Here is a 10860-nt window from a genome sequence, read left to right as displayed (position 1 = left end):
TCGGGCTTCTAATAGACTCTCGTTCGTAATTCCTTATTTACAGCCCTTAAGACACAATGTACTATTCTGTTTTAACATTTTTCTTATGCCTATATTTGTGTCCCACTGCAAAGCAAAGGGCAAAGGTCTCCCCTCTTGCCCACATGCTCCTCCAGAGCTACATTCGGCCACTCTCAGTTCCGCGTCCAGGTCAAATAAGACGGACACATATACAGACACATCCCGCAAACTTTCGCATTTTAAACAACGTGCCTCTACCCTCTGGACACAGACCGAAATCTCGAGTAAGTTTCTTCTCGGGAATGTTTGAAAATTGTAAATTATTTGATTAGATGAATATAAAAAAAACTTCCGAAGTATTACTTAAATTGTAAATCAACTGTTTCTTCGTTAATACTGTGGCGTTCGGTATAAGGCTTTGTACAAGTTAGCAATACCTACCCTAATCAACATGTTCTATTCATCTATGTTCAAAGAGTAGAGAGTCGCACACGTTGTACGACAGGGTTTTTGGCAGATGGATGGACCATACGTGTAGGGGATAGATGGGGCCATATATGCAACGTGGTCGAGCATAAAAAAATCTCGTAGTAGCATAAATAATGCGACTCCGTGTAGGTAGAGTACGCGATGGGTACTCAAGCTAATTGAGGGAGCACTATAACGAACTTTTACGATAAAATACGATTCAAAACCACGTGCCAAGCCATATGGTGTGTGTGAAGTTCCCAATACGCACTGAGCCTGCGTGGGAACTACGGCCCAAGCCCATAGGGCATTGTCAGAGGGGCCTGTGCCCAACAGTGAGACGTATAAAGGCTGGGATAATGGTGATGATGATTCGGTCCAGTGTGTCCCCGCCGCGGCTGGCGCCGGAGTGTCGGCGGCGGCGCATTGATCGCGATCCCCCCCCCTGACCCACAAACATCTTGGATAACGGCCGGAGCTTTCCATGTGACCTTCAGCGCGTCGCTTCTTTCTGTTGTAAAAGGTTGCCTGAAAGTGGCGTCGCTAGGTGCTTAGACCCTAGCGCAAAAAATACATTGGATCCTCAAATTTTTGCAGGTTTTATCCAGTAAAACGCCAGTGATATTTGTTAGTCTCTGTTTGTTTGTTCGTTACTTTATCACGTATCACGTCTAAACCGCTGAATCGATTTAGATGAAATCTGGGTATAAATAATAATAAAAATCTTTATTCTATAAGACAAAATTGCACAAGAGAGGAATGAACAATTACAAAGAAAAAGACAACTTAGGTTAAACATAGCACAATCAGTGGCGTAGCTAGGTAACCTAGGGCCCTGGGGCAAATAAAAAAATGGGGCCCAATATAAAAACTTGAATTTTGAAGTAAAATCATTATATATACAAATACCTACTTTAAAAATGCTAAGCAACTTTATCATCAGCTATAAAGCAGAATTTCGAGGGCTGAGCTTGAATAGGCAATGCCCCGCCTAGCCCCTTGGTAGCTACGCCACTGAGCACAATTAAATAAGTTGAATCCTGACTCACAAACTAGGCAAGGCCCGTATCTTGTAAGTCAGTGTTCGTCACGTATGCGGGCTAACAGAGTAGAAAACTGAAACGTAACTTACAAATAGTTTGAGTCCCGGGGAATGATATAATAGGAAAGTTTTTACCCCGAAAAATTGCATAGTTCCCGCGGGGATAGGGATAAATATATTCTAGGCGACACGACAGCTAATAAATAATGATTACGAAATTATACACGCCTATATGGTGTCCAACAGTGGACATTCTACGGCTGCAGCTGATACGATGATGCATGCCTATACACTATGGGGCATCAAGGGAAAGTACCTGAAATATAGTAGATGGGATATTTTGATGAAAGAAGACTTTGTGTTATTTTTATAAGTTAGTAATTCTGCATTTAAAGATTCTCTAAGAATTTCTTGCTTCGTCTGGGAATCGGGCCGACTTAAATGTGAATAAAACACCCTATTTTTATGATGCCAATCGAAAGGATGGACAAGAAATAATTATTATTATAGAAATAACATAGTCTTCTTTCAACAAAATATCCTATCTACTATATTTCAGGTACTTTCCCTTGGTGTGCCATAGCCTTGGGACGCCCTGTATATGCACACTATAAACTTATCGTCTCTCAAGCAGAGGGTCGTGGGTTCAAACCTCGTACCTCTGAGTTTTTCGAAATTCATGTGCGGAATTATATTACATTTGAAATTTACCACGAGCTTTACGGTGAACGAAAACATCGTGAGGAAACCTGTACACACCTGAGAAGCAATTCAATGGTGCGTGTGAAGTACTGTGAAGTTCCCGATTCGCACTGGGCCCGCGTAGGAACTTCGGCCCAAGCCCTCTCGTTCTGAGAGGAGGCCTGTACCCAGAACGTATATAGGCTGGAATGGATGGAATGGATATTGGGAAACAAAAAATTTGATAAAGATAAACAGTTTATTAAGTTATTGTTCCAGGTCCGCGTGGGAACTACGGCCCAAGTGCTCTCATTCTTAGAGGAGGCCTGTGACCTGCAGTGGGGTGGGACGTATATAGAGGTAGCAAGAGATAATGATGAATTGTGTTCAGTTGTTATCTTAATTTTTATATCTTTACCGCGAAAAGTAGCCCGCGATATATTTTTGCATTCTGTGCATAACGGCAAATTTTGGCGGGGGTCTGAGCTGAACCAGTGTGCTAAGTATAATCAAGGACTATATATACTACATACTATACATACTATATATAGATATACTACTACTAAGGACTATATATAGTCCTTGATTTTACTAAATATACTATGCATCGTTTTTATAAGGTCTGAAATAAGAGTTTTTTTCTTTTTATTTGGCGATTAATAGAGGGTAGGAGAGCTACATAGTTTAAAAAGAATATTGGCTTGTTTTTGTCACATTCACAGATTTTTTAAAAAGTTTTTACTATAATTACCAACGACAATCGAATAGATTAACCTCCTCCTCTTTTAAAGTCGGTTGGAAATAATGCTCTACCTGAGGCTCTACCTGGCAGTTACCTACGTCATACGGACTGACTCGTTATCCTGTCAAGCCATCCGCCCGTGTTTAAATACACAAGAAATGACAATAAAACAGCCAATTGGGATTCGGACTCGCGCACCGAGAGCTCCGTATACACATTTGTGGATATCTTTGAATATTTAGTGTTGGCAGAGCCCCTCTCCTAAGCAAAATGTACGCAGTGTCTGGCCATTTTCGATGGTTGCCGATATACATAAAAATATGATTTTGAGACTTTTCTTATTTGTTGCGCTTTAAGTTTCTAAGACAACCGGAAGTACTACCCTATAAGTCTTGGTTTTTCGGTTCAGCAATTTAAATGTAAACACTATTTTAAAGACTGTATCTGATATTAATTTCTCTCGCATTCCTGAGAAAGACAAAGCCGTATTTTTTTAAAACTAACTACTCCGCCCGCTCTGTGCGCGGGATGCCATAGATAATGCATAACGGGATGCCCGTCTCGTGTGCAGCTGGGGGGCTACTAATCGAAGTTAGTATCGTACCGTCCCTCTCACTCTCGTGTTAAACGATATAAGCGCCAGTGGGACGGCAAGATACGAAGTTCGAATTTTGCAAGGCAGCTAGCACTGGCGGGGCCCGCGCCTGCGCCCCGCGGTTGGGGTTACTACGAAATTCGAAAATCGGAGTTCGTATCGTACCGTCCCTCTCATTCCCGTATTAAATAATGTAAGCGTCAGCGAGACGGTACGATATGAACTTCGATTTTCGAATTGAGTAGTCCTCCCTGTTTACATCGACCCACGCATTCGCCCCGCTGGCCGCTGCTTGTGACATCACAACATTGTACTAACTTTATACCAAAAAATAGTACTGAATATTAAGAGCTGTGCTTGTGTTGTGATTTGTGAACTATGTCAGGTTTGTATTCCGTCTTATTTCAATTTGTAATGTTTTTGTAGGATTATGTGGTTTTTAGATAATGCGGAAGTGAAAGAGCGATTTGGGTAAGGCATTAAGTGGCCATCAGTGAGCACTATTTTGGATGTGGTAATGGGTGAAGACCAAAAAGTTGCACACCTTGACGCAGGTAGTTAGAATTACTATTTTTTTTTCATAGTAACACGACAGTTAATCAATGGATAATAAATAATAGTAATTTCTCTACCTGCGTTCAGGCTTGCAACTTCGGTCTTCACCCTAATATGGGTTACGTAGGAATTTAAATGCATACAGCGTTACAGTTAAAGTTTATACTATGTTACGTGTAATCTGTTTGGAAGTCGGCCTAAAATAATATCTCGAGCTCAAATAACATTCATGATTATAAAAATGCAGTTTTAATGCAGGCCTTTGACTGCAGAAGCGATGTCGGGTCGCTGCCCCGCTCTCTCCCGCGTGCATTTTTTGTGTACTTATTGTGTAATTAGTAATTTGTGTGCCCTGACCTGAGGTAGGTAGGTACTAAAATATGCAGTTAAGTAGTTATTAGGTACTTCCGCGTGGAACATGCTAGAAGGCTCATAACATGACTAATATATTTTGGGACTTTATTACGACTTCCATACCGCAATGTAGAGGTAATTTTAACAATAAATAAGTACTTAGTCGTGATTATGTCAATACATTAGGTGAGTAGGATCGTGAAAGTTTGAAACATTATAGTAATTGGATGCTAGAAGACTGTTTATCACATTTCTGTGATCTCGAGTAACCGATGTTGTGGAAATGGATGTTGGAGGTTAATGGAGGTGGTGTTCAAAAATAGCAAAGCGCGTATATCATAGAGCTTGTCGGTAGAGTCAAAATTGCGTATTGTATCTATTTTTGAGCACCTGGGCTGGGTAGCTCATATAACTATTCTAAGCTAGCTGTTGTCCGCGACTTCTGTTTTGAATTCGTTTATCACTGTACTGCGGGAACTATGCATTTTTCCGGGATAAAATCTATCTTCCGTTGTTTCTAGTCTCAAACTATCTTCATAACAAATTTCTTCTTAATCGATTCAGCGGTTTCACCGTCAAGAGGTAACAGACATACAAAGAAACAAAGTACAGTCGCCGTCAGATATTTCGTAGCGGCCAAGGTTGTCTAAAATATCGGCACATGCACTCTTTTGTTAAGGTATTAGAGTTCATGTACCGATATATTTTTGACCACCTTACATAGGTATACGCATATATATATATATATACTGGATCGCGTGCGTGGCGTAAGAATTTACGATAAATCGGCCCGGTCAAAAGGTACAGTTAAACGTAAGATTTTTTGTAGCGTCTGTGAGCTAATACGTGAGTTACCCAGTTTTTTTCATAATGGAGTGTGTTCGTGGATCCACTTAGTGTTGCGCGTCATGTTCGCCGCGTGTTACGCGCTGTGTTAGCGCGTTGCAGCGCGCGTTACGGGGTGTGTCGTTGTAAGCTTCGTTACTTGGAGACATAGGTCAATTGGTGTCAATTGTCCCGTTTTATGTTATCAGGCATCAGCGTGGGCGGCGCGCCCCCCTTTTTGCGCGTGGAGGGCGGGGGCGGGGGCGGGGGCGGGGGCGACGAGCTGCGCGGCGTGCTGCGGGCCGCGCTGCTCTCGGCACAGCATCTGCTGCGCGAGCGCTTCGAGAAACGCGTCGCCTGGTACGACCACACTACTCATCAGCAGCCGGGAAACGTCAACTGCTGAACAAACACCTTCTTAGAATGCCACAATGAATGACAACGTGTACAGACCTTATATCGAGATAGACCTTAGGAGTTTACCTACCTTGCGTGTAAAAAGTTTGATCCACGGTCAAAGTTTTGTCCGACCTAAATGCCCGATGCGCTTTGAAAAAGCTGCCGCTCGAGTCGGCCTTTGAATCGGTACCGCGCGGTCTTGATTTCCCATCACTAAATCTCGCTCGTGACGTCAACGTAGGTACGAAAAATTCGACACGCTAGGTTCTCGTTCTCATACAGTTTGAAGCGCTCTTTTCGTTTATGTCGATATATATATATATAGTCCTCCTCATCGGTTTCGATGACGGCGACCCCACAAAACTATCCTATGAATTAAGACGCCTATTGTGGGCTCTAATATGGCTGGCTAGGCCGAATTTACTTTTAAATACTCTCCTACACGCGTGACAGTACAGTTGCCCAGCTGAGTTGTATGTATAGGTACGTGAAGGAGGACTTGGGTCTTTCTTGGCGTTTATATGTCGATATAATAAGGTCTGTGACAACTTGCCATTTTTATCGACCGTCAGTTGGCTGTTTTTCTATTAGTGCCGGTGCCGGGGAAGCAAAAATGTATGAAAATCGGTGCCGTGCCGGTGCCGGGCCGGCTAATGGAAAAAAAACAGCCATTGACTGTACGAGTACAAGCCTGAAATAATTACGTATTGCTTAAATTAAGTATTTACTTAATAGCAAAATATACCATCCACCGCCTAACTTTGCCTAAAAGTTCATTGCCCCGACTAGTACCACAATAACTATAAAGGTATAATTTCAATAACTGAATAGGCACCATACCGTTAGCGATTCGAACACAATCCGAGAGTAACGTAAAGACGTCGCATAAAAAAATGTAAGTATCTCAAAAATGCGTCAAAACTGAGTATTAAGTAATGAACCTTTAGGCAGATTTATATGGCACGTGGTATACACTAGGTTGTAAGGGATTTTTGCGATCTGTAAAATTTTGTTTATAAACACGTCTCGTCTCGATGTTTCGACCAAATTACAATGGCCGCTGTCACGAGTAGACGTTGACTATAGGTGTAGTTGTATGTCATGTCTGCTCAGCTTAGCAGCGTGAGCCCTTCGAACTCGCGGGATTAATGTTTGGAGGGACTCTATGGGTATGGGAGGGACGGTCGGACGTTGCTAGTGTTGCGTCTGCGTGTCGGTGGGATGGAGTATCTTTTAAAAACTGACCAAGTGCAGGTAGTTCGAGATACGAGTGCTGGTACTATTTGTGATCAAGTGCGGGTAGTTCGAAGAACTCTAATTAGACATGTCACCCTAGCATTTCAGCCTACCCGTGACTTGCCCTTGACCACGGCCATTGTAACGCTGCGGCTCCACTGAGGCGGAGACGAGCGGAGCGGAGAGGAGACGTGTAGGGATCGACCAATCGTCTGATGATAATGAGAAGGAGACGAGATGTGGATTCAACTAATATGATTGGTCGATCCGTCTCCTCTCCGCTCCGCTCGTCTCCGCCTCAGTGGAGCCGCAGCCTTAAGTGGTCAAAACGTCGAGGTAAGCATGATAAATCCCGTTTATGGTATTTAATTGTGATTGAATAATGATTTGGTGGTTCAGGGTGGACGGGCACTGGGAGTGGCGGCGCGAGCCGCTGGGCCCCGCGCCCGCGCCGCCGCTGCCGCCCGAGGCGCGCAAGAAAGTGGCTGACGTCAGCCGTCTCTTCGAGATCCTCACCAACGCGCAGTTCCGCGACCAGGGCCCGCTCACCAAGGTATGTCAGGGTATATCAGCAGTCTGTACTGACTTGGTCCATTGTGTACAGTATAATGGACCACGTCAGTAATAGACTATTATATTATAGAGTCTTAAAAATCTTATTAGTGCAGTTAGATTATCCGAAAATATTGAACACTATTTTTTCTTTTGCCAATTAAACAAAAAAATCTGAAGATTATAGCCAACTACATATCCGCATAACGTCTTTTGCATGGCGTGACGTCAGGCCCAAGAGTAGGGACCCTATTCCCGAACTTTATTAACGCGCATCATCTTTGTCATTTTTTGTTTGATTGACAACAAAAACATCATTATATATCATCATCAAAAAAGTCATGCGGTTGCACGGCTTGGTTTGGCAAGAATGAGCGAAGGCCCTAAACATATATTCTCTTAATATCCTCAGCCGTCGTCCGCGGCGGCGCCCTCATTCGTCCCGTTCGAGCGGCGGCTGCCGTCACCGGTGGAGGCGGCGCGCGCCGAGGACCGCTCAGCGTTCCTGGTGTGCACGCTGCTGCTGGTGGCCGCCGCCGCCGTGTGGCTCGGCGCGCTCGTGCTCTTTAACCGGGACGCCTGCCGCCGGCGCGTCACCAGTGAGTCCACAGTGGTTCACCGTAGAATCATAGGCGTGCATTGAGGCAATTCCGTCGTAGGTAGCGTCTTGAGCTACCTACCGTGATGGAGGGGGAGGGGGGGGGCACAGCTGCGGCGCGAGCTAGCGCTGCCTACCCTCCAGGGTTGACCAAATGCATGCCACTGCGTAGAACTAAACATTGACAAGTAGTTATGTGATACTGAATCGCCCACTATAGGCAACCTTGTTGCTCCGCATTACTTTCTCCCTCTGCTGCGCTATTCTACCTCCGCGCCGATGGACAGACACATTTTTTTATTGCAGAGATTCTGACTCAAAAAATAATTATTTCTCATACGATCCATTGATCACATTCCACGATTCAGATCACCATGGGTTGTGTTGAGCCAATGTTGCCCACTGTGGACAGGGGACTTTGATCGCTATCACTTTTTTAATTCTTTTAAGGCTTTGAATAAAAAAAATGGAACTCACAAAATCCTTGGTTCAAAGTTACGAGTATGAGAAGGATGGGAGGTGTTCTACCTTTTTTAGCAATTGAATAAAATGTTATTGAAGTATGATGATATGCCAGTAGTATGAATTACTTATATGTCAATAGCTAGAACATTTAGGTTTATCAAGTGTACAACAGGAAATTATTTCTGTTGCAGAGATAAAACAGCGGATCAAAGGCTGGTTTACGAAGAAAGCAGCTGCTGCTGAGGGTAAGTTGAAATTACAAACGTAGCAATTTCAAGTACCTGTGGTCACTAGCACCAATATCTGACATAACCAAACGTACATACCTATCTGATAAGACTATTTTTAAAGCCGGACGTGTCAGATATTTTTGCACGCTCTGCTGTGGCAGATATTTTAATGCAAGTGACTTTACGATTGAGGTTGATCAATCTAATCAGGACGTGGCGGTGCTTACTGATAGATTTATTCTTGCCGTTTGTTAGCCATTTTATTTGTAGAACCCTGTATGAATGAATGAATGATTTATTTGTACAACATAGTAAGTTACAGAGATTCTAAAGATTTTAGGGATTCTATATGTTTTTCCGTTAGGCTTACTATTTGTTTATTTAAAACAATAATGTAAATTAACTTGTATTAAATTGTTATCTCCAATCCGATGGTAAACACACCCCGCCCTCTATATTTTGGCCTTTACTACCGTAGTCATTTAATAAAGCTCTAAAACCTTTTTTTTTTCAGGAGAAGCCTCGGCAGAGCAAACGCCGCCTAGAGACGACCCACCGCCCCCTTACTCTGACGCTAGCGCCGAGCCGTTCCTCTCACCAGGGGGCGCTGTGGGGGGCGCTCTCTCCGGGGTTGGTGATCTCCCCCCTCCGTACTCTTCCTGCGATGCCCCTGACTGTAAAGAGGCGACCTCCAACGACCAACAAGAAAGCCTAATGGGTGCTGGTGCTGTCTCGGCCGCGCCGGACGTTTGCGCGGCACAAGCCGAACAAACGGACGATGAGGATTGTTCGAAGCCGGACAGCAGCAAAGTCTTTTGTGATAGTTCTCTCGTTGTAGTCGTTTAGACTTTAGGTATTTAGATGATTCGAAAGCAATAACTATGATGCATTTATGTTCAAGTAGAAGATATTTTTATATTATATTCGAGATTTTCTTGATACTCGACTGTATTTGGGTATATTTAGGTTAAAGGTTTTGTATTTTTAGTAGATACGGCACAAACTGTATATAGATAATATGTGGCTACCACACATACGGCGTCAGTTATACAGATTTCATATACTTACAAAGGTTTTTGCTACCTCTCATAAAGTCGTCTGCATCTTTTAGAAATTATTAGTGGTAATATCACTTAAGCTGTCGTTAGACATATTTGAAAAAAAAAAGCGAAATTAACCGGTTTAACTCACGATTGCAAGGGGCGCCACTATCGTGAACGCACTCCCTTTGCAAAAGATCTTTCGAAACGTTCGAAACTAGACGGACCATTCCTGGCCCTTTTCTACGAAGTGCGAAATTAGAACTTCGTATTTCGCCATCCCACTGACGCTAATATTATTTAATACGAGAGTGAGAGAGACGATACGCTACGAACTTCGATTTTCTAATTTCGCAGTAGCCCCCCTGACTCATAATTGTGGTTTGAACCGTTTAATTTTGTAATTTTTTCAAGTATTAGTGGACTTTACATGCAGTAGGTAGCTTTTTAAGTTTGAAGTGCTTTAGCAATAAAATATTGAGTATTGAGTACCTACTTCAGTATAAACTAAAAGATTTATTGTTTCTTTCTATTAATGGACATCACATCACAGAACAAAGCAGCGGCTACAGCTCATAGTCTCAAAAATATCAGAAGCACCTTAGCGTGAGGGATGTTTTGTATGTTTTATTCGATAACCGATATTTATGCCATTTTGGCCTTGCCTATGAGTCTCTAAAGCAGCGTTTCATGTGCGAAGAGATGTGTTGCGAGCAATATGTTTTTCATTAACCAATAGAAACGCTTTATTTAACTCGCTTCGCTCCGCTCAGCTGTTTCCACCAGAGATGTGCCGTGCGAGAATAGGTAAATGAAGCGTTTCTATTGGTTAGTGAAAAATACATTCTCGCACATTATTGGTGGAAACGCTGCTTAACAGTTTTTAGCTGTTTGGTAAAATAACTATTAAACGTATTAATATTAACAGACCTACCTCGACTCACCCATCGAAATATTACGATTATAAGATATTAATATGTTTACTTTAGCTTTATTTCAATTTAGTTTATCGATTCAATTTCTTAAATAAATAAACATTTATCCAATAACTTGTCATTTCTTTAATTTCAACCGGGGG

General features: G+C 42.7%; 2 protein-coding genes across 2 annotated transcripts in view; both read left to right on the top strand.

Annotated features, from left to right (window-relative positions):
• The window catches only part of LOC141440447 (doublesex- and mab-3-related transcription factor A2-like), a 251496-nt gene that overhangs the window by 80045 nt on the left and 160591 nt on the right, over positions 1-10860 (top strand). The gene's annotated exons all lie outside the window — the stretch shown is intronic.
• Positions 3772-10831, top strand: LOC141440450 (uncharacterized). Its single transcript, XM_074104969.1, has 6 exons — positions 3772-3913; positions 5472-5622; positions 7297-7450; positions 7862-8048; positions 8704-8757; positions 9257-10831. Exons 1-6 carry the CDS (start codon positions 3907-3909, stop codon positions 9586-9588), a joined length of 885 nt encoding a protein of 294 aa, XP_073961070.1. The 5' UTR covers positions 3772-3906; the 3' UTR covers positions 9589-10831.

This window comes from Choristoneura fumiferana, chromosome 22, assembly GCF_025370935.1.
Source record: "Choristoneura fumiferana chromosome 22, NRCan_CFum_1, whole genome shotgun sequence".
Taxonomy (NCBI): Eukaryota; Metazoa; Arthropoda; class Insecta; order Lepidoptera; family Tortricidae; genus Choristoneura; species Choristoneura fumiferana.
Note: the sequence above shows the minus strand (reverse complement) of the source record. Positions and strands in the feature narration are given on the sequence as shown.

Coding starts and splice junctions, on each gene's coding strand:
- LOC141440450 (XM_074104969.1), top strand. Junction 8,049..8,703: donor CTGCCGCCGGCGCGTCACCA/GTGAGTCCACAG, acceptor TTTCTGTTGCAG/AGATAAAACAGCGGATCAAA. Junction 8,758..9,256: donor GAAAGCAGCTGCTGCTGAGG/GTAAGTTGAAAT, acceptor TTTTTTTTTCAG/GAGAAGCCTCGGCAGAGCAA.